Source organism: Thermobia domestica, chromosome 15 (assembly GCF_964235325.1).
Source record: "Thermobia domestica chromosome 15, izTheDome1.hap1.1, whole genome shotgun sequence".
NCBI lineage: Eukaryota > Metazoa > Arthropoda > Insecta > Zygentoma > Lepismatidae > Thermobia > Thermobia domestica.
In genome coordinates this window covers 53,423,750-53,448,727 of record NC_137468.1, presented here as the reverse complement: position 1 = coordinate 53,448,727, position 24,978 = coordinate 53,423,750, and the positions used below count along the sequence as shown (strand labels likewise).

The 24,978-nt window shown below is 37.0% G+C and overlaps 1 protein-coding gene across 4 annotated transcripts in view; it reads left to right on the top strand.

Annotated features, from left to right (window-relative positions):
- Window positions 1-24,978, top strand: part of Frl (formin-like protein) — a 318,309-nt gene that overhangs the window by 251,538 nt on the left and 41,793 nt on the right. For all 4 annotated transcript variants that reach the window (XR_014128428.1, XM_081739698.1, XM_081739699.1 and 1 more), the window contains exons 7-12: window positions 4,750-4,826; window positions 14,755-14,926; window positions 16,428-16,571; window positions 19,331-19,447; window positions 21,698-21,947; window positions 23,984-24,246. Coding sequence is in view for 3 of the 4 variants with exons in the window: in XM_081739698.1 (XP_081595824.1) it covers window positions 4,750-4,826; window positions 14,755-14,926; window positions 16,428-16,571; window positions 19,331-19,447; window positions 21,698-21,947; window positions 23,984-24,246 (1,023 nt within the window). In the remaining variant the exon portion in view is untranslated. The remainder of the gene's footprint in view (window positions 1-4,749; window positions 4,827-14,754; window positions 14,927-16,427; window positions 16,572-19,330; window positions 19,448-21,697; window positions 21,948-23,983; window positions 24,247-24,978) is intronic.

The window sequence follows — 24,978 nt, the reverse complement described above, 5'->3', positions numbered from 1 at the left end:
CCGTTAATAATTTGAATGACTAGAATTCTGTTTTATTTTAGCTAAATGTCAATTTTAGTATTGATACTTGCCGATCAGTGTTTGGTATTTTTTTTAAATAGTATTCATGCTGCCATGTTTTCTGTCTTTCTGTGGTGTAATAGCATATTGAAAACTACCTATTGGCAAACCTTACGGGTTTTGATGTGATGTTACACGAAAGTGGAAAATTCATTTCAGTGCTAAATATGCACATACTTATTAGAACCCAATATTAGTGTAAACATTGATCTATGGATTTTGATTTATAAGACGAGCAATTATACTGTGATCATTTTTACCATTAAACTTCATTTGAAACAGAACTGAATATAGTTACTTTTACTGTTGAGAGAAGCTAATAATTGATCATGAGACAATGATAGGGCATTGTCATATGTTCACTAGAGTATGTGGATCTTCTTTATTACTAGCTAAACAAATAAGATGTTATAGCAGTCTTCCCAACTAGATGCTTTGTAACGTCATAACGTGCTATTCGGATTCTTAGCAAACTAGACAGCAAAGAGAAGGTTGCAAATCTAGTCTTGAGAGCAAGACGTAAAGGGTCATTCCGTACCTATCTTATCGAAATTCTGCGTACAGTAACGCAACGCCCAAAGTCAAAACTGCTATGCCGATCAGCGTTGCCAGACTCACAGCTCGGAATTATTCCAAAACCTGATGGAAATTATGCTAGATTCGGTCAAATTATGCTAGATCCTGATACTAATTCAGGAGTTTTTAAAGAAAAAAATCTCTAAAATGAAAAATAACATCTTAGGATGTAGAAAAGCTTTTTCTGTTTTTTCATTTTTGGTCCTAATTCAAACAAACAAACAAACAAAAAAATAAAGTAATTTAAATTTCAGCACAAACATTAAAACTTCTGGAAACTAGACTGTTTGTACCTTCTGATTTTTTTTTTTCATTTTTGATTATGACTTTTTCTTGTGCTGCATCAATTTCATTAACACTTAAAAAAACTCGTTTTCTAACTCATTTTCAGAAACACTAAATGGTTTTTACTCTCACGCCCCTTCTCTAAGGCATCGGTAAAGGGATGACCTCCCGCCGTTTCGAACAATAAGACTATTTGTATGGTTTACCGACTGTATCAATCTATGGGAGAGGATACATTTCAGCTGCTCTTTTTCTTCCCACATCCAACTTCTTTCTCATTTCCGGGTTTTGCGGCTTTTTGATAAACTTGCTGAAATTATGCTAGATTTCGGCAGGTTGCTAAAAACAAGATGCTAGATGCTAAAGACATGCAAATTATGCTAAATCTAGCATCATTATGCTAGATCTGGCACCGCTGATGCCGATTATTGCAAACTAAATGTTCGCGTTGCGTTGACGCAAACTGTCACGCAATGTACCCGTAATCGATAATTTCGCAGATAACATTACTCGTGGATTTATGATTAATCGAACACGATGCCATGGACTTGTAAAGTTTACAGTGAAATATCTAATGTTACTTCTAAAGAGGAATGTTTAACTGAGCAGGTCCGAAATCAGCTACAGAGGTTTGGGGGGCCAAGTTATTAAAATTTCTACAGATATCTAAACCGTGCATTTTGTATTGAGGTCTGGAGGGGCCACGAAAAGTTTAGGGGGCTCAGGCGTTCTTAGCCCCCCTCTGGTTGCGGGCCTGACACTGAGTGCTCACTGATTTGTGACCATCCTTCCACATACGAAAGTTCCGAGCTGATTACATGACCACCCCGACTGAGGATTTATCCATATTCCAATAGGGCATGATTGTGGGCATTAGGTCCGTTACTAAACGAGACAGATACGCCTTGTATCATGGAGAAGGTGTACAAGTTGAGCAATTGGATACCCTACCCATTGTGTTGTCGACAGCCAATTAGGAACAATGATTAATAGGCTATTTGTCATTGCTGTCTTGTCACCGCAACATACCCATATTTGGTCAAGTGCTCACTAGTGATGAAAGGTGGGTTCAATATGATGTTTCTAAGCGGGCCAGACACGGGCTGTCACCAGTTACCCTGTGCATCACAATTCAAGGCCACCTTTGTATCCACGCAAGATCATGATCTGTGGTGAACTAATTACCAAGTGTGGTGCAGAACGGACACCTACCACCAGGTCACACCATCACGGCGGACCTGTACTTGCAGCAGTAGCAGAGGTCCCACCTTTGGTTAATCGTAAGGGTGTGCGACAATGTGAGACCACAGTGGGAAGCACAACCAGCATACAATTCAGGGGCTTGGCTGGGAGACACTGCCATCCGCCATACTTATCGGACCTAGGGAAATCCTTTTAACAATGACTTTGTGGTGGACAAACACCGTGTGCGTGGGTTTTCTCGGGGTTCTCCAGTTTCCTCCTACTTTCTTCATTCCACCATTTCATTCATTAATCATCATCACCGTCTCCTTTAGCCTAACCGGCATAACCGTGGGACGTAAAACTCAAAGATTTCATTTCATTTCCTTTTAACAATGAGACAGCTCTGTGGCCCGTGCTCAGACTTTTTCCATCCAAAACTTCCAAATTTTATAACTAGGGCATTGCGTAGCTGCATGAACGTTGGCAAAAGCTGCTGTGTACTGATGGAAATTATTTCGAGACCTAACGCTGGGTACCATGTGCTGTCTCACACGAACGGCAAAAGCTTTATATATATATATAATATACAGGGTGCGGCAACGTTCATAGTAGGATATTAAAAACACACCATCAGGCAGTAACTGTAATTTATTTATTACATCTTTTGTCAATTAATAGTTAAAGGTATTCCATTTACTAATGTGTAAGTCATAGTCCATTGCGTGGAGTACTCTTTGAATATGACTCCTGTCAAGTGATGCCCCCTCTGCACAACACATTCATCTAGGAGGCGTTGGAAGCTTTCCATAACTCGGCATAACGTATTCCCTGGGATATTGCCGACAGCAGTTCTGATGCGATCCTTCAACTCAGGAATGGTGGCACAACGTGTTCGGAACACTTCTTGCTTCAGGTAGCCCCAAAGATCAGGTGAGCGAGGCGACCAGGAAATGTCAGCAAAACTGGAAATTACTCTACCTGGAAATGTATGTCGCAAGAAATCCATGCAAATTCTGGCTGTATGCGAGGTCGCTCCGTCTTGTTGAAACCATTATTGTTCCACATCCAAATCGACCATACCTAATTGGAGAAGAACGAAGTCTTGCAGCATCTTTAGGTAGCGTTCACTGGTGAAAGTTAAAGCCACACCGCTGTCATCCTCAAAGAAGTAAGGATCAATAATCCCAAAGGAAGCAACTCGATACCACACTGTGACACGAGAACTGTGCAAGGGCTTGATGTGCAGTTCATGCGAGTTTACATCACTCCAATAACGCATATTCTGTTTATTCACTGAACCACATAACTCGAAATGAGCTTCATCTGACATCAGGATGGTGTGCAAAATTTGTGGATTTTGGCGAAGGAGATCACGCATGGTTAAGCAGAATGTTTCTCGTGAAACCCAATCGCGAGGCCTAATTTCCTGAACAATCTGCAGCTCATATGGGTGAAAATGGAGATCTTCGTGCAATATTCTCCTGAATGAGCGATCGGACATATGCACAGTTTGCGAATGACGACGAGCAGATCTTTTTGGGCTACGCAATACTGCAGCACGAACATTTTCCACGGCTTCTGGTGTCCGCGCAGTTCTTTCACTTCTTCCCGGTTTGCCATTGCAAACAGAACCTGTTGTTCGAAGTGCACGTACCCACCTCACAATGGCCCGTCCATCTGGAACTTTCCCATGACGTCCCAAGTTGAAATGTTGCCGAAATAGACGCTGAATAACAGAGTCGTTATTATTGAAATAACTTTCAACAGCAAAGGCACGATGTTGTGCACTCCACCGCTCCATATCACTGTCACACTCGAAATGGCATGTCATTAGTATGCGAATGCGACACGAGCTGGCGCACATTCATGCAGTACGTCATTGTACTACGCAAGTCAAATTACGCTATGAACGCTGCCGCACCCTATATATATATATATATATATATATATATATATATATATATATATATATATATATATATATATATATATACACCAGAATTTCAGTAGGTCTATCCAAAGAACAGACTAATATTTTGGAACAGTTTAGGTAAAAAGAAACTAGAAATAATTTATTTAATATAACAAAGATTATACTAGTGTAATTATTGAAAGAAACTATGTTCTATTTAGAAAGAACAACAGTCGTTACCTTAAGCATCTTGTATTCATTTTCCTTTTATAACGGTATTTGAGGATTAAAAACAAAGTGAAAGATATCTTAACAATCTAATTAATTGAACGGGGGAAACTTATTTACTGGCAGGCATTGCCGAAAGAGTGAGTAATACTCTGAAACCACCTTCAAGAGATGCGCGTTGTTGAATGTTATATTGTTCGTAAACATTTCAATGTAACTTAACCTTCCCATAACCTTCAAAAATTGTAAAAATGAACTTTTCTCCTAATTGTAATTATGCCTGTACGATAACTTTCCAGAAAGAATTTTCAGCTTATTCTGAGAGTCGAAAAGCTGTTTCTTATTAGTACTAAGTCTGTTCGTCAAAACCTTTTCTTTAAAATGTTCTGTTACAGGGTATTACCGTAATTGAAACGCGTGAAGATCGCTATTTGTGTAGTGTACCTAATAACAAAAATATATGTTTAAACATTTCTAACCAGGTTTTTATTTTTATTTTTCAGTACGGTTTTAACATGGTAATACAACATAGAGAAGCCATTAATTGTATAGCACTTAGCCTCATCCATAAGAGCCTGCGGTAAGTACAAAGAAAAAAATCAATTTAAATTATTCAACTAAAAATTAGATCAAGAAGATAATGTAAGCAAGAGATCTTCATTAAACATCCTAATGAATCTTGACTGGATTGAATTGACACAGGATAGGGTCCACCACAGGCAGGCTTTTTGTGTGTGTGTGTGTGGTTGAATCTGCTAAAAAAAAAAAAAAAAAAAAAACGAAATACATTAACGCTGAGATGCAAATTAGCAACAAAATTTTAGCCTACTGGCCCAAGAAAAAAGCTACTAGCTCACATTCCACAATATAGATCATTTATTTACCTTCGGTATTTTATTAGTGATATTAAAAACTCGCCCGTAGCGATGAACCACTCGTCCTGGGCTAGTTGTCGAATGGTTATTTGCATCCCTGCATTAAGAGTCCCTATCACTGCGAAATTAAAATACAGCTAATTTTTCAGTAATTATGTGATATCATCAAATAGATAAAAGATAATCAAGACCTCCCTAGACGATATTATTTTGCATGATGTACCGTTATCACGAGTCACCTAGTAGCTTTCCGTTTGCAGTTATTTAGAAACGCGAAAATAAATGCCGATTTTCTAAATGGCGGGAAATCAAAAGCAGATAAATGAGTCGTGATAACGATATCTCACGCAAAATAACATTGTCTAGGGAGATCTTGTTCCACTTTTCGATTATCTTTTATCTATTTGAAGATATCGTATAATTACTGTAAAATTAGCGGTGCTTAAATTTCGCAGTGATGAGGCCTCTTAATGAGTAATATAACAGGTAGTTCTTCATTCTCAAAGAGAACATATAGTAAGTCTTGCGCATAAGATAGCGTTAGTCTCTCAGTTCTCAGGATACAAGCCTAACATCATTGAACAGCTGAAGCTTGTAGCTGTGTAAAAAATGTTGAAATTCTTACCATCGGGCATATGGAAGTGCGCCACGAAGATGAGCGAACTTTCCGTAAAAATTGCGTTATATTTTACAATTTTATTTCTTTAAATGCACAAATGCTGGGCAGGCCAATTAACGCTCAAAAGAGAATTCAGTCGCTTTCGTTTGGGAAATTTCGATGTCCAAAGATTCTCCTCGCAGTGGGTGAGTAATCACAACAAATGATAATATTCTGTCAAAAGTCGAGTAAGGCTAACATGTAAGCAGTAAGGTCATCGCCAAAGACCTATATGTCCATCTCCAGTGTTAAATAATTTAGAGAAAGAAGCTCGACGTTTGGATGCCATGTCAGAAATCTGATCGACTAAATGTTTTTGAGTCAATCTGTAAATCCCTACTGAAACATAACGAACTCAAGCAATTTTTGAAACAGTTATCACTAGTGAAAAGTGGATAACCTACAATGGATAACAACTGATTGTGGTCGAAGCAACGAGGAGCTCCACAATCTGTGGCCAAGCCCACACTGATTCTCAGGAAGGTTATGCTATGCGTTTAGTAGGTTTCGACGGGCATCGTGCATCACGAGCTGCTGCCACCGGGAAGAACGATAGACTGGGACCTGTACTGTCGACACTTAACACGAGTTGATCTAGCAATTTAAAAGAAATGCCCGAAACTGGCCAAGAAAAAGGATGTATACCACGCTGACAACGCCAGACTGCATACATATTTAACGATCCGTCAGAAATTAAGAGAACTTAGCTGGAAAGTTTTAATGCATCCACCATATAACCTGGCCGAGGTACCGTCAGACTGTCATTTGTTTGGTCTTGGCAAAAATTCCTGTGAAAAAACACGTGTCAGAAACAATGGAAATTCTATAATGTCGGAATTTATGATGCAGCTGGAAAAAATGGCAGAAGGTCATGTATATTGGAACCAGCATTTAAAATGTAACGATTATAGCCTATTATTTTTCACGTTACATTCCAGCCCACAGTTCGAGTAATTTTTAGATACATCAATACGGTCAAAATACATTAAATAAGACACGTCGCCTTGTGTGATTATTACCTTTTATTCCTTTTTCACTAAACTTATTAATTATACTTTATTTTTTCTTCGGTTGTCATAGCAACGTTTTAAATAAACAACTACTGTATCTGCTGTTATGGTAACTAGTAGTACAGTTTATACACCTATAAAACCAACATATACATTAATTATTAAGATTAAATCTTGTTTCTTTCTATTTAGAATCAATAACATATATATTCTTTTTTTCTTCTTCTACAAGATAGATTGCGTACTTTTATACACCGTTGCCCAAAATCAAGATATAAAAAATAGAAGAAATTACAAAATAGATATACAATATGGTTGTAATATAATGGTGCATATGTGGTTTTAAATATTACTTTCAAATCACAATAAATGTATTCTCAATTTTGGCCTCCAAGTCTCAGTACTTTTTACATAACCTAATATGTACATTGATGTACGGGGCACGATGGCTCTGTGGTAGAGCGCCTACCCGTTGCGTATGAGGTCCCTAATTTGATTTCTTGCCGAGTAAGTTTGTGGTAGACAACAGTGTTCGTAGGTTTTCTCGGGTAGCCCCGTTTCCTCCCACTTCTCATTCCACCGATTCTTCCATCATCATCATCATTCATTCATTCATTTCTCTTAAACACCTGTCTCCCTTAGTCTGAAGGGCGTAATCATGAGACGTTGAAGATTTCATTTCATGTTATATTGATGATGTTCATTGCTTTATAATCCTATATATGTTAACTCTTACTTTAAGCGATTTTTCTAAGCCACTACACGTCCGAACGGCGTCGCCTTACAACAGGATCGTAAAATACAAAGCTGCAGTCTTTAACAGGCTATCACTATATCGTTGTTTCCGTAATAATATTCATTCAATTGATGTTACGTTGTAATATTTCTGCGCACTAACGTAAAGCAGCCCCGATATGTCGTGAGAACTGAAGAGTGTGTGTCAAATCTACAAAAATTCTTACTACTTGCCTACGGATCTTTCTGACCCTTGGTAAACTATAGAATTAAGATTGTATATATGTTTTTGGACGATCCTCGAAAACGAACAGAAGTCAAAATACAGTAAATTGCCTTCGGCCATAACCCACCAATGTCGGCAAGTATATGTCAAAGAAAGAAAAAAATTAATTGAAATCTTTAAGTTTTACGTCACATGTTGTCAAAGAAAGAAAGAAAGAGAATGTTCGATATCCTCAATCGCCATTACTTCCGTATTTTGATAGGGATCTTGCATAAAGTGTGAAGGTCCAGCTTTCGGGTTCAGTAGCGTTGTCATTTGTAGGGACTGTGAACCATCAATTCAGCACTTGAGTGACAATAAGAACACACAAAGAGACAGATGAGTAGCGAATGAAGTGACAGGATATAAGCTGCTGGAGTCTCTCATAAATGTGCATTCTAGTTCTCATTTATCTTTTCCCTTAATTGGTTAATTTTCGTGAAGGGTTCAACTGTCCGGCCAACCAGAGAACACTTGTTTGACATCTTAAGTTTTTCCTTCAACTACCAAGTGCTCTTTGCTTTTCTTTGCACCCATCTGCACAATATTCTTTTTAAAAGTCATGCATTTTTTCTTTGCTTAAACCTCGTAATACTTTGAAGGTTCAGGGTTATTGTAGTCTCTTTCTTGATATTGGGTGCAGCAGAAGTTGTAGTGTAATTGTGGGCAAGTGGTAAGTCGCTTGACGTTAAGTTTGGCATCTGTGTTCTATAAACCATGTCTTGCGCGTGAGAGATTGTTCTTTTGTTTTACATCCGTAAGCAGAGGACCGCAGTGGTTCAGTGGTGGAGTTCTCATCTCTGGTGTATGCAGTTCCTAGTTCGACCCCATCTCTCACGAAATGAGTTTCATGGTGGACAAACACGGTGTGCGTAGGTTATCTTGGACTTCTACCGTTTCTTCTTATTTTCTTCATTCCATCATTTCGATCATTATCGCCAGCACTGTCTCCCTGAGCCTTGTAGCATAATTATGAGACGTTAGAAAAAAGTATTTGTGGGACACCTAGGTTATATGAAAGACAGGGCATATTATGAACATGGATTCTGATCCTCAGGCAGGGCTTGGAAGTCAGTCCAATTTTCGTGTGTCAATTATCATACGGGATCAGCTTTTATGCTATAGATAGTTCTCCTCGCTTCGCTTCAAAGAGCTGGATTACGAAATCGGTCCTGGCTATAGCACACAAAAAAACTACGTAAAAAGGAATTCGTGGTAATAGGCTAAGGTATTTGATAAATTCGAAAATAATGAAATGAAAAAATGAAATTTTACGTGAACGTCCCACGATTATGCCTTTTAGGTTAAAGGAGAAGGATGAATAATGAAAGTGAATTATTGTTGCTGTTACCAGAAATTGAACCCGGGACCATGTGCAACATGCTCATGTGCTAGCCACTTATCCGGCGGGAAGAGTTCGACAAATTCGAGTCTGAAATTTATGTAATGATAAACTGAAGAAAGAAAAAAAAAAGACACACACACACAGTAAAGAAGACCCAAGATCATGTTGGTTCACCACACAGCTCTCATTGATTGGAATGGAATTCGTGATTGATGTACACCAAAGCGTAATTTTTTCGTTGTTTACAAGTGCTGTGTTCAGTATTACAGTTTGAGAAAGGGGTGGGATGGCGGTGTCTGAGTGGTAGGGCATTCACCGTTGGTCCATGGTTCTATCTCAGCTGAATGAAAGTGATCTTTGTGGAAGACCGATGTTGAAATTAGATTTTAAGTTTAGAATTTCGCGATTATGTATGTCGACGTAAAAAGACTGATGATAAATACAGTAGTGACGGGTCTTGAGAGAAGTTACTTCGGTAAAAACTTAAATATCACCACGAGCTAAGAGAAAGCTTACTTAATGTTTGTTATACAAATTTCTGAAGTTGTATGACGCTCTTTGCTCGTAACAATAAAATTTTTAATTTCTTTCACTGGTGTAATTTCTCTCAAGAGATGCCACAGAAATGCAGCGAAAGGCTATCAATAAGTAGAATGAAGAGTAGGAAAAAATAGGTAAATGCTCGGACACGATATTGTCCACCACAAGAATCATGGTCTAGTAACTCTTCGCAAAAAATATCATCGAGTGGTACTTCTCGCTCCCTGAGTACATATTGAGACTAGAGAGCAGAAACCATCCAATATTTTTGAATGAGAACTTGAAGTTTCAGGTGGAAATACTAGACAACATTTATTTATAGACGTTTTATTTCGTACACTGTATCGTGCTATTGGATTCCAGGTTATAAGGTTATTTTCAGGTTATTAGTACCTTAATGTGTTCAAATGTAGAAGTAAGTGTGCTTTTTTTTAGTGTCTACCATGCTTATGTTTCCTTCTCAAAATGGATCCACAGGGAGGGCGCGGGAGCGACTACTCTCCCCCTTCCCAAGACTACAGTTTTTTTTTCTTTCTTCTAACCTCACTTGGTTGTACGATACACAGTTACATACTCCCTATCCAACTAATACTAGTATAATAGAAAAATGAAATGAAATGAAATCTTTAAGTTTAACGTCCCACGGTTATGCCGGTTAGGCTAAAGGAGACGGTGATAATGAGAAATGAGTGAAATGGTGGAATGAAGAAAGTGGGAGGAAACGGGATAACTCCGAGAAAACCCACGAGCACGGTGTTTGTCTACCACAAAGTCCACATGGCGCGAGCTGGAATCGAACAGGGACCCCAAGCACCGGAGGTGAACGCTCTACCACTGAGCCACCGCGCCCTCCACTAGTATAATAGAGTTCCCTACGAATGGTACAGGTGGTTAGTCGTTGTAAGGCTTTAAACTATTTATTTAAATATCTCCATTATTTAAGTACACTGTACAGAATAGTTGATATAACGTTCACTTACTAAGTGCTCGAAGTGAGATAACCGTTCACCGCACTTTTCATGGCCCACTTCGAACATTGTTATACTATTATAGCATATCATATAGCAAAGTTATGAACAAAAATTCAACGACCACATACACACATTTATATATAACTGGATCCGCTACTACCCCTTCCCCCATGCTACTCAAATTACAGGCGCTAGTTACACTACATTTAAGTGAATCCACCGTTCTTCTTAAATTCTCGCTCGTCATTGTTGAAATATACTGCACTAAATGATTTTGTCTGTCTTCCGTTGTTGTACTTAAGATAACGATGTGGAAGTCAGTTTCTCATATCTCGATTCGTATCATTGCGTGTGTTTGTGTTTAAATAATGGTTATCTGGTTAAATGATAATGGTTATCATGGCCGTAACATTCTCAGCCTAACACGCTCTAATCCAGTTTGGGCTATTTTAGCATACCGGTATCTTGAGGTTTCTGGAAAATATCCAAATCCTATTTTTAGTGCTGTTGATTTAGATTTATACATGGCGATCATAATTTGTTTATTAACCAGTAAAGTGGCCTAAGTTCTTTAGGCAATAACTCGGTACTTTTTGTTATGACATTGTAATAACAACTGAAGAAACTAATTGACACACGATCACAACTAGTAAATTAAACTTAGGAATGCGTCTAATTATTTGATAATGCCGAAATTTTCGATCTGAACATCCCACCTTCGTCAGTAACTTATTTAAATAAACTACTGATTCAATTAAGTCTCATATAATAAAAAAAATGGGTATGGTAAACCTTACATCCTCTTAACATTCTGAAAACTATATATATATATATATATATATATATATATATATATATATATATATATATATATTGTAGCATATGTAGTAGTCTTAAGTACACAAAGTAACACTTTCACTAATACCTCGAAATAACACTTGCTTGAATTTTTTTTTCTCTCATCGAAGATTCTTTGAACCGTTTGTCCTCTTGATTCGACAATCCATTACACATGTTGAACTCACTCTAATACATTTAAATATATCGGTACCGATATAGTGCATCCTCCGTTATGAAACTGTAAGAAACAACACCAAATCATTAAAAATTCCTCTGTAAATAAGTACGCCGCAGACGAAGATGAAGGTTCCTATCGAAATTTTCGGCATTATTTTAAATGTCTAGACGAGATTTCTGAATTTAATTTATTAGCTATGATGTAACCAAGTCCAGAACAAACTATAATAATAATAACCTGTGTCAAGTATCGTGTTTTTATGATACACAAAGTTATTTCCTTCATTTATCAATAACCTAGCCTTTCTTATTTTTAACTTGTAAATTCTCCTGGATTTTCAGTTATGAAGACTTCCACCTTCGACCGAGTCATTTAGTTAAGAGTAGATAAATATTAGCTTTTAGGTTAGTAAGCAGATGGACAAGGTAGAAAATGCTTTGGTGGAAAATATTTAAGACACCCAGTATAAATCATTCAATTTGAATGAAATTAGTACCACGAATGAATGTCAAGAGGTCATACTAATCTAAGTTTGAAGGTATCAGTACACCGGCCACCGTAGAGGACAGACTGATTTACTAGAGTGGATTGAAGTTGAATATCCCTTTCTGCACCGAAGCTATATGAAACATGGAGCTACAGGTTAAGGTAGAGTCCAAACCATCGCAATGTGTTTAAATTTTAATACTCCCCCACCGGAAATCGAACTCAGGACCCGTGCATCAAAAGCGCGCACGTGGAGGGCTATGCTGATTAACTGTTGTCGCTGCTAGTAGTTTGAAGGTTGTCAGCTTTGCATTTGTGTGTGTGTGGGTCATAATCTGTATGTGCAGTTCCACAACGACGCCAGCGAACGCAGTGATTTTGAGTATGTTTATATAGTAGAGCTGCGAGAAGTTGGGTAATCGTTCTGCAAAATTGCCACTCGAATGACTCGTGACGTATCATTGGTGTGCACAAGGAGAAACATGCCCCTGAGACTCACCGGGGAGCGCCTGGTTAGGAGAATCGTTCGGGTCGTTCTAACAATATAATGACCAGCAGTGCAATCTAAACCTCCGTGTCCCTTCATATGAGCGCACAACACTAAATAATCGATTGTTGGAGGTAGATCTATGTACGTTCCTTTCGCACGATTATCCCTGACATTGACATTTGATCATTACCGAGAATGTCTTCGGTCTTGTCGGGAAAAGATTACAGTGGAGGCGAATAGAGGATGATGGTACTCATCGGCGAGTCTTTCCTGTCTCTGATATAGTGATGGCCATAGAAATGTAGATGAGCATTAGAACCTGCGTCATTCTCACTCGCAATATAGGACCTACACTGGCATTCTGTTATAAGGAGGCTCAATAAGCAACACATCTCGCTCACTTCTGGTTTCCATTCAGGAAAGTTGTTATTGAGGTCATCGTACATTCGTGAAGTTGTCAATGCTTGCTCCGACCTTATCTGACCAGTTCACGAGCCCTTATCTTTAAGCAGGATTATGCGGGTCCCGATACCATCAGCGTGATCTCAGGGTGCGCTTTTTTCCGTGACCTATTAGGTCTCCAGATCTAAGTCCTATAAAGCACGTGTGGACAGGAGCTACCAGCTGGCTCCGACAAGGACCATCGTCCAGCTACACCAATATATAAAATGAGTGTCATGTGACATTCGGAGGCCGGACTGACATTCAGCATGGATACGATCGAGTACCTGCAGAATATTTGCTTATGCTGAAGTCACTTGTGGTGTTACAAATGCTATTGCGATTACTAATGATATTTTTGAATATATGGGATCTGAACAACCTACCATGACCCAGTTATGAACTAGAGTAGTGAATTCCTACAGGCTTTTCTTAAGTGCGTGTCCTCCACCAGCGTATATAAATACCTGAATTAGAAGTATTGGGATATCAAATTGCTGTAAGCAACATTTTAATCTTTACATCTGTTGAAAACCTACATAATTGGATATGATAGTTATCTAAGCAAATTTGCTAAATAAATCCCTTTGAAAAATGTCAAATTTTCAATCTCGTGTAATCTTTTTTGTATTGGAAATATACTAAGGTATTTTGGGTATGCATTGTCCCGTACGTCTTACTTGCGTTATTACTGTTGTAGAAGCCATCAAATTTGCGAGACTATATTGTTCGTAATTTGTAATACTGCATAATAAATGTGGTATTGCATGTGTCCGCTTAAAATGTAGATTTAAAATATGACGACGTAGTAATAATGTGACGTAGCGACAATTGAAAAAATACAACAGTGGGTTGGCAATACTATTAATTTGATAGTATTGGAGATCATGCCAAATGATTTTTCCCTGTCGCTATTTGCACAGAACAAAATTTCAGTTTTCTTTTTCTTTTATGTTTCAATTTAAAAGTTAGCAGGGTTTCAAGATAAATGGTCCCCTATATATATTTCCACAAAATAAACCATTTGGCGATAAGTTACGACAGAGCATGAAATTTCAGGTCTGAATCCAGTAGCCAGATCAGAGAGTTCGTCTTCATTTGATAAACAAAATAAAAGACCAATGCCGAAATAAAATATTTGCCTTTCACCAAAATAAATCAATAGGGGCCTGTCGATCGGAGATTTCGCGCCTTGGATTATGATCATAGATGTATTGCATTTTACTATCTAATTTTTCGGTTTGCATCACATTTCCATAATTCTGTGTTGAAAACTCCAGAAATAATAAACACTTATGACCAGAGTATATACACTTGTTTATTAAAAACTAAATTCCAGTGTAACAGTTTCAACAACGTAACGTTGTCTTTATCAGACACTAACTCTGATGTCAGGAGTTAGTGTCTGATGAAGACAACGTTACGTTGTTGAAACTGTTACACTGGAATTTAGTTTTTAATAAACAAGTGTATATACTCTGGTCAGAAGTGTTTATTATTTCTTTAGTGAGTTCCAGAGTCGTGATGGATAGAGTTGCATGAAAACTCCAGTGCAATGCTTTTTATTTTTTATTATTATTATTATTATTATTATTATTATTATTATTTAGTATGAATGCTTACTGTACAAATATACTTAAATAGTTGTTGCTAGTAATTGTTTTTGTCTTGTAGGACCAAAGCTCTTGTTTTGGAGTTGCTGGCTGCCATTTGTCTAGTCAAAGGAGGTCATGAAATAATCCTCAGTGCCTTTGATAATTTTAAGGAAGTTTGTCAAGAAGAGAAACGATTCGAAACACTAATGGACTATTTTATTAATTATGAAGTGTTTCACATAGAATTTATGGTATGTATTAACATAATACGTGATTTGAGTGATGTAGTAATATACATTTTAGCTAAACACAATTTAATGTTTTTTTTTCTGTTAAAACTGAAATCTGTAAGTGTGTTTGTTCAGTCCCCCATCCTTAACATTTTCTCATTTTGTTAATATTGAAAAAAGAAGAAGACGAAAAGAAGGAAAGAAAGAGTAATGTTATAATTTCTCTGCATAAAATTTCCAAGAATATACAGGGATTGAAAAACAGTTAACTCTGTATTATATCGCAGTATTCGGATCACTTCATAAGGTTTTCACTTGTTTACCATATGTATAAACACTGTGCTGGAAATTTTCTTATGTGCCCAGTCAAGATATATGTCCAGTGGTATTGCTGGTATTATATTAATATTCTCTGATATTATAAATATTGTTTGTCTTAGTGGCACACACGCATTTTGTGAATATGAAGGGAGGAATCACACAGAGGTAAGGGACTGGGATCAAATTCAAATGGTGACTCAACACGTACCATTAGATCTGGGATGAAATACGGGAGTATCTCGACGCGAATTGCGGTAGCCGTTGAACGATATTAGTAGAGCCAGGAATGAACAAGCCTCCCCTCAGACATGCTTGGAGCTCTTGGATTGAGTTGGGCTTTACCAGGCTGTGGTCACATCATGGGATTTGGTAGCCTATGTGAGGTTATCCCAGAAATCTGGGTGACAGCGAACAGGAGCGGGAAGTGAGTTTACCGTACAAAGCTCGGGCGCCATGCCTGCAGATCACAGTAGGCCTGCCTCGATCAATAGGTAAGTTATAGGCACTCAGACTTCGGCTTGGCTGCATAGTGGGCATATCCCACCCCCTCTGCTCGAGTGGTAACAAGCTATTATCTTCAAAGATCGAAGGATAACCCTGAAAGTGCACATTGTGCAAGAGGACTGCTAAGCTTGATGCATCTAGCGGTGCCGGTCCATAAATTAGGGTAAACGGTCGCAGCTCGTTATGAATGGCGAGTGAAAGTGGCGGTTGACCACTTCCATCTTTAATAATAATAATAATAATAATAATAATAATAATAATAATAATAATATAATAAAAAGTCCTAAAGAATTTTCCGCCCCAAAAAAAAGTGCCATAGAAGTGAATACATATCAGACATTGGGTCTTGGGAGGGAATTTTAAGTTCACCAGATGACACATCTATGTTTGTTAGAGGACCCAGAGATGCAAAAGGTTGCATCCTCGCTAAAAATGCTTAAGTGAGCAACGCTTGATTCCAATTTGACCTACAGAAAATTATAACCATCAATATGAGCGATTTTGTCCGCAAAACATAGGCCTTCTGCAATCTGCACATAGTACAATCTACAGACGTTTAAAGAAAAGTTTCCAAGTGTCTAGTTCTCAAAAATTTGAGGAAGAAGTGGGTCGTGAACTTCATGCAAACTGCAGTAACTTACAAACTCATTGTTCTTGTATGGTTGACTGTTTAATTAGTGATTATATTTATTTTCAGGTTGCGTGTATGCAGTTCGTAAATATAGTTGTCCACTCCGTAGAGGACATGAATTTTCGAGTCCACCTTCAGTACGAATTTACGAAACTTGGCCTTGATGACTATCTAGAGAAGCTTCGGCATACAGAGAGCGAGGAACTACAGGTAAATTAACATTTTATTGAGTGTCCGTATAAACATCTCCGAACTTGAACTCCTTCGTGGCTGTGTACCTAGGTATATAGCATACGCGCCTTTAGCGCGGCTCGTGTGGTTCGGATTCCGCGTTAAGCTGTAGGTTCACATATCATAGAGCCTCGCTGCTGAAAAGAACGCTAAATTCAGTTCAACTCAAATTAAATACTTAAAACCGCAAAGTTCTTGATTATTGAGATTTTGTCCGTTAGCAAAACAGCATAATTAAGTCTTGATTCCAAGGTATATCTTGACGTGAAAGCAATTTGAATGTTTTTGCTAAAATGCAGTGATTAACATATTGTATTTAATTATATAATAATTTTACAGGAGCTAAATAAAAGGTAGTGGCAATACTTCTTTACCTGACTTTATTCGCAGAGTAAATACTAATTACATTGTATCATTGTAGTGTCTGCCATTTCTACAACCATCTGCCACACCTATGGAATAGGGTGGACCGAAAAAAATACAAAATTGTTTTTACAAGTCGTAATACCGCTGAATAGTTGCGAATTGGGAAGACTAAAAAGGAGTAAACAAGAAATAAAATCCGTTTATATCTTCCAGTTACACATGTGCTCTCTAAAGCTCGCCGAATTTGATAAAGTTCACATTTCTACGATAGTTTTTATCTTACATGTCATTATTTAAAATGTAATAGCTGTAGTCTAATCTTACTCGAACCAATAATGATTTAGAAAAAAAGAATTGTTGAAATCGGTCTAAGTATTCCTCTAGCGCAACGGCTGTCAATTCTTACAACGAGCGCTTGAATTTCTTAGAATTGACAGCCGTTGGGCGAGCGGAATACCTTGACCGATTTCAACAATTCTTTTTTTCTAAATCATTATTGGTTCGAGTAAGATTCGACTAGAGCTATTACATTTAAATATTGACAAGTTAAGATAAAAAGTATCGTGGAAATTTGATTTTTTCCAAATTCGACCAACTTTAGAACATGCGCAACTGGAAGATATAAGCCGAATTTATTATTTTTATTTTTGTTTATTTATTTTTTCTACTCTGTTTTAGTCTCCCCAATTCGCAACTTTTCCGCGGTGTTACAACTTGAAAAAGTAATTTCGCATTTTCTCGGCCCACCCTCTTATGAAAAGTACCATACACAATCCGTCCTTGTCCTTGTTTGCAGTGATCGTCCTAGGCACCTTTTGTGTTATAGTGCTTCTCGTGGAGGACTTTTATCTTCACATAGAGTCGCAGTCACACGGACTCATAATCGGGGAATATGGCGGATGTTAAAGTATTCTTATCTCCAGTTACGCAGAAAGCTGTGTGAAACTGGCATTTGCCTTCAAGACAACAGCCATTGTTGTCAGCAAGTACCTACGCTTCCTCCTGAATGCGTAACGATGTTACAAGAAACTACAGTAGTAGGCTGCATCGACTGTGACGTACGAAATGGTGCGTAATTAATCTATGGATGCCGCATCCCACACTGGACATCTCCTCCTCACTATCACCTTGTGCACTGTTTTTCAATGAGAAGATCCAGGGTGCCTCCAAGTGATTGGATTGCCGATTCAAACCTAGCTTCCATCCATAGTAACTATCCATCCAAGGAAATTGTCACGTTCTCTCTCGCAGCGAGGTAGCACGTCCTATCTAGTTTCATAGTGTTACTACTTTTCTATCTCAATGATTTCATGGTGTATCCTGTGCGCTGTAATTTTGCGAAACCCAAAAATATTGCGAAGGATATGGTGCACGATTTTATGGCATACAGCTACTTCTACGGCAGTAGGTCGGCAGTCCACCTCGAACATGAAGAAAGAAAGAAAGAAGTTGAATTGGATAATTGTCAGATTGGAGTCATCTTGAAGAGGGCTATTGTGAAAATAACATTTTTCCGCTTTCGCGTACAGCGCCATTGTTCGGTACGGCAATGCTTTCGTCACGAGATTTTTCACGCAGTTTCTGTAAACAGTAATGTGTACTCCAACCATGTATTACTTCAATTTTGAGCCCCACACGTTGTTCCACGTTCTTAAACATCTCGTTAAGGCTCGTGAACTCTCGTCAGGGTGCTCGAATCCTCCGCCTGTACTTTGACTCCGCAGTATTTGACTGAGACATAACCGTTTCTACTCGGTACACTTCCTCTTCTAATCTTTCGATATCACCTAGACCAATACTGTGCTTGTTTGACTCATAACTCTTATATGACAGCAGTGCCACCACTGCTTTTTATTCAACACATGAAACTAATTTGAATGACTTGGAATATGTGGTTTTAAATACTTTTTTTTTTTTTTTTTTTTTTTTTTTTTTTTTTTTTTTTACTGCTACAGTTGTTCTATCTAATGGTTAGCTGTGTTGAACAAATGTGATTTCTACAAAATTGTTACTTTATATCTTTATAAATACTGATACTAGATTGTCAACTGGCAAAATGTATTTCATTTACAATTTGAAAGTATTTCTCAAGTTCATAAAATCAAATATTCTTTCGATATTTTCATCTTAAAAATATATGAAGTTCAGTTTTGAAATTATTGTAAGCATATTGTTAGAAGTGAACATAACATTTAGGATTGTTTAAGGTAATTAAAATAATAATAATATATTAAAAACGATAATGTACAGAATAATATAAAAGTTGTACATTGAACTTACTCAATAGTGTAAGTTATGTGACTATTTTAGGCCGCCAGTTTAGAAAATCTTATAAGTACGGTAATTAATATTTTGAACGTTTCCTTTAACAGGTTCAAATTTCAGCCTATTTAGACAATGTATTTGATGTTGCCGCTCTCATGGAAGACAGTGAAACCAAAACAGCAGCCCTGGAAAAAGTAGCTGAATTAGAGGATGAACTTGGGCATGTAAGTCCCTTCAATTTAAAAATGTATGTAGATAGATAGATATAATGTAATATTGTAATCTATATATATAAAAGAGACGTACAAAATCCTTTGTCCGCTCATCACGCTAATACGGCTGAACCAATTTCTTTCATTTTTGGGGGGTTATTAGGATTTGGACCCTACATGGTTTTTATCATATCACTTTAATTTTCAATTACCAGTGTCTTGAGATAATTGACCATTCAGGTGTCCACAAATCCTTTGTTATTAGTTCATCATAGGTAAAAATAAACGTATTTATATGCAACCCGCATGACCGTGTCACTCGGCGGGTTAACATAAATGACAGGCGATATACAGCGGAAAATATCTTGAATCTTCTGTTTAAAATTTTTTAATTGATTTGCTTATTTTTACAGACACTTTTACAATATGCCAGCACCGGGATGACCGCAGCGAAGCGGGGCGGGTTAACATAAATGACAGGCGATATAATGTTAAGATTTACTGCAATCTTCTATGGTTTTTATCATATCACTTGAAAGCGAAAAAGTAAAAATTATCTAAGTAACAAAGTTTATTGCGTTCCGGGGTGACCGCAGCGAAGCGGGGTGAACGCTGCTAGTATAATATATAAGCGTAAATTAACAAAAGATATTAGAAGCCTTTGTAAATAAATACGTATTCGTTAATAGACTCAAAAGATATTCACCTTACTCTACCGTATCCTGTAGGTAATTTCAGACATGTTAAACGTTGATTTTTTTCCTGACAGCGTTACCAAGGTATAAGTAAGAAAAGGTTTAAGTGGAGATAGGATTTATGGGAATTAATTACATATGAAATAAAAATATTGAGAATATTAACATTGGTGAGCAAGAAACTTACAGGATGAAATAAATATATGAAAATATTTAATTTATGAACTAAAACTTACATGTTAACTACAAAACACACAAAATCAAGGTGAATGTATTTTGAGTTTATTGATAAAATTAACCTTCGTCTGACTTACAATAATATAGTATTCGTGTTTTTTAGCAGCTGCATTAGTAATAAAATGACAGAAATTTCTTAATCATTTTTCATACTATTTTCCAGTTACAAATATACTTCATTTGACCATTAGATGATAACTTAACTTGTTTGTGATCATTGCTTTCTCGAAATTTCAGAAATTGAGTAAATTCTTGTGGGAATTTAATAAAATTTCTTCCAGTATTTGGAGAGAGAGAGAGAGAGAGAAAGAGAGAGAGAGAGAGAGAGAGAGAGAGAGAGAAAAAAAAACTTCACTATCTTGAATCATCTGTTGGCTATACCATGTATGTATGTCGTTATTGTAAAAATTCGGTGCTTTTTGTTTGTTATTGTTACGAATGAAACAGCCTCTATTTAATAAACAGTTTCCCGGTGGAACACGTGGTCGAAAAAGTGTAACAACTTTTCCAGATCAGCCATGTTGAATGAGATTTTCCTGGGTTTCCCTTATTCACACCAGGCAAATGTCGGGATTGTACTTAACATAATGGTCCCAGCCCGTTTTCTTTCTTCCTTCCCTCTCATCGGATTGTGTGCTTGCCGAGGAACGTCATGCCTCATATATGTGACGGGTTAAATAGCCGTAGATGCCGACAGCCGAGAAGCCTAATTTCTATTCCTATTAATAAAGTATTTTTTGTGCTGTAGCTCCATCCAAGATAATGCTGGGTGTTAAGATATTTAAAATATATTGGTCCGCCATAAATGAGTGAAATTTCGTTGCATTTGTTGATGGTGTTGATATTCTTAAAAGTAGTTGTTGCACTCAATGAGCATGTATCATGCTAGTGCTGTATTGGAACTTTGTGTATGTTTGCTCAGTTCTCGTTTCATTTTTTTTTATTTATTTTATTTTATTTTATTTTTTTTTAAGCATACAAATGAAAGATCAATGTATTTACATTTAATAGAAAGAACACAACAAGTTTCAGCCATTATTGATTATTTAAATTACAATTAAGAGTAAAAGAGATAATTTGAAGCATGTTAACCCTTTCACGTTCATATAAGATAAAGAGGAATTTAAATTATTAAAGAGCGTCAGCGCTTTAAGGAGAAAATTGGCAAACAGAAGTTATTTTGGGATACTAGCTTTCCCATCTTTCAATTGTTGCGGGGTGCTTCCAGTTATACACATTTTCATAGGTCTTGTTCTAAAACTAACTAAATTAGTATTCTGTATGCACTTAAGTTCTGTTTTAGTTAGTTATCGCATTTATCCTATTGCAGGCGCACGATAGGTTGACGGAGTTAGAACGAGAATCGTTGGCTAAACTCGCGGAATTAGAGACTCAGCTTGGTGCAATCAGAGCGGAGAGAGACGAACTTCTAGAGAAGAGACGAATTGTTGACGAAGAAGTTGCCACCCTGCGACGGGCTGTGATGGAACAACAGGAAGAATCCCAGAATAGACAATCAATGCTCGAGTCCAAAATTATTGAATTGGAAAATATCACAAGATCGCTTCCTCGGAATGCAGGTAAAGTCGAATATTTTTCTCATTTATTATTTTATAAGTTTCTTAGAGGTTGGAGGTGAGGTATTCAATGTTTTATAGTGATCACTAAGCTCATCCCATTTTTGGATTATTAGTAAATAACTTAAAAATAGTGTTGGTGAGTTTAGCAAAGATTTAATGTTTTACAGCATATCTAATTAACTTTAACGTTCTAATTCTCGCAAGATTATTCTATCAAGAAGCTCAAAGTTATTATAAATTTAAGAGTGAGTATATTTTAGTGTTAATGCCTGCAATTTACCTTCAGTTTGAATATTAATGTATAGTTAGCTCCGTGATTTCGTGTAAAATCAGGTACGCGAATATTTATATGTAGAAGTTTTCATATCGAATTTTTCCTTAATTCTAATCACTTTGTCAAGACTCTGAAAAGGTAAAGAAAGAAAGAAGAAAAAAAAAACGAGTTGTATGGAAATAAGTAAGGATATTTGAAAAGACAAAGACATCGTACCTTGACATCCTAGTATCAAATTATAACACAATTAGTTTCAAGGCTTCTCTCTTTTCTCTTCTTCAGTGTGTGATATTCCACTACGCTGATAAACTTATGACATGACGAAGTTTTCGCTCTGAGAAATTCCGTAACTCGTATAAAATGAAAATTTATACCATTACGTGTGTAAGTTTAGAATCCATCAGTAAATTTAAACAGTAAAGATATATTTCTTGTACCAAATGTATTTAGTTATAAAATCCAATTGTTGCTAATTCAAACGTACATTCGTATACGTGTGATTAGCAGGTCATATTTTCTACATAAGAAAACTTGTAGCATTACTAGGCTTCTTGTTACCCCGTCTTACATCTGTAGTTCAAGCAATTTATTATTTGTTGTCTAAAATTAGGCATATTCGCTAATAATAATAATAATAATAATAATAATAATAATAATATGATGATGATGATGATGATGATGTGGATAGCAAGAAGTCAAGATGTGAGAGCCATGCTCACAGGTATAAAGATAAGTAAAGAATTATTCAAATAAATATGAAGGAGATGATTAAATACTTTATTTTTGTACATGTTAATATAGCTCTTTTTGTGAAATAAGAATTAAATTAAGGCTTTTCTACACGCTCTCCACTGTTTTCTAAATTTTTGTAAATAATAGGTACAGTGAAAGATCACTAGTCGGAAAAGTATGTAATTTTCTGCTTATAGTATATCATGATGATCGCTTAACAATATTTTTTGAACTTCTACATTAAAATTCGTAAGCTAGTATGCACTTTCTGATGCTACACCCGACAATCAACATCAGTCCGATAAATAGAAAATGATCTAATTGTTTGAGATAAGTCGAACACTTACATCGTTGATTGGGTTAAGTGTTTTGCTGTTTAATTTCAACCAGTTATACTGTGGTGAGTAGTTCAGAGGTCTCACACAACGTGTTAACGTTAAATGTCAATGAATTCCAGTTTTAGTATATTACCGCTATAATAATTACATACTCAATAATTCCTTAAAGCAATCTAACTTGTACACAGATGTTTAAAATGAGTATAAGTTTTATCAAGAAAAGGAGCAGTTCTTAAGACAGACTCATATCGCAATGACTAAGACAGTATCTGGAAGAATCGTTAAATGTGCATTTTTTCGCTGAAAAAAATCTACATAAACAACCCGTTTATGAAGAGATCTTTCTCAGTTGTAGAAACATGCACCAAAAGTGCAAAATGTGTTTATAAAGTGATTGGATCATCATGTAAGTTACTTAACCTGGTGAACAAGGTCTTCAGAGTAAGCGGTTGAAACTGTATAGGAAAACCCTTACTGACACAATCAATAATGTAAGTGTTATTTTCAACTCTTTAATGATTAGATATAAAAAAAATGCGTTAATTACTGTCTATAATCAAATAGAAAATGACGTAGTTTCAAAATTGTTTTTTCTTTACTGTGCTAAATCGAGAGAAATGATGGGGAGCATGAAGGAAAGCTATAAACTCATTGTCATTACGTTTTTCTATTTCATTTTCTTGTAATTCTAGGTAGCAGTGGTGGTGGCACTGGCACAGGGACGGGTTCGAACATACCATGTCCCCCTCCATTGGAACCTGCTGCAGCTGCTGCACCTCCGCCTCCACCCCCGCCCTGTCCTCCACCGCCCCCTGGCGTGGTAAAGATGCCTCCTGTTGCACCTCCTCCCCCAGGTATGATGCAAGCACCTGACGGAGCGATGACCATCAAGAGGAAGGTGCAGACCAAGTACAAATTGCCTACATTGAATTGGATCGCTCTAAAACCCAATCAAGTAAGTGAAACCAAATGTGTTTTATTATTATTATTATTATTATTATTATTATTATTATTATTATTATTATTATTATTATTATTATATCACGGTTAAAACTAGTTGTAGCATTATAATCGAGTGGCCGTCTCTAGCAATACAAATTATTGAGTTAGAGCGTTTGCACACGTCCCCGGCAATGCCGGTGATGGAATCGGCGGCAATATAATCAAATGGTAGCTTGCACACGCTTTCCGACCTGGCAAGAAAGCCGGTGGAACTCCCGGGACCGGCAAATGCAGTCGGCCTTGCCACCGATATTGTCGGTGTCGGCTCCAGTTTTGTCGGCGGCAGTGCTTTCTTATGCGTGGATGCACACGCAGCCGGTAATGCCGGAACCGGCTTGCTGATAGGTTTCTTCAATCTAGCTACAGTGAGTGAGTGGCAAGGTGTTGTGTATTCTTGTTTTTTCCTGTATTTGGACTTTTTGTTTACTTCAGTTTTTTCTGTTATTTTTTTTTCCACATCACTTCAATATATAATGAAGAATGAAATAATCAAAATGGCTGTGAAGTACCACAAATATAGCGGCTTGCTATGTACATAAATTCTCAGCAAGGGAAATTCGGATCTTGTTTGAATTACCCAACTACGGCAAAGCGGAAAGTGAGTTTCACAGATATGCGTATGTATATTAATTTATCTTCTACAGCCGAAACTTACTTAAACGATTTAATTAAAGGGATCGTTGAT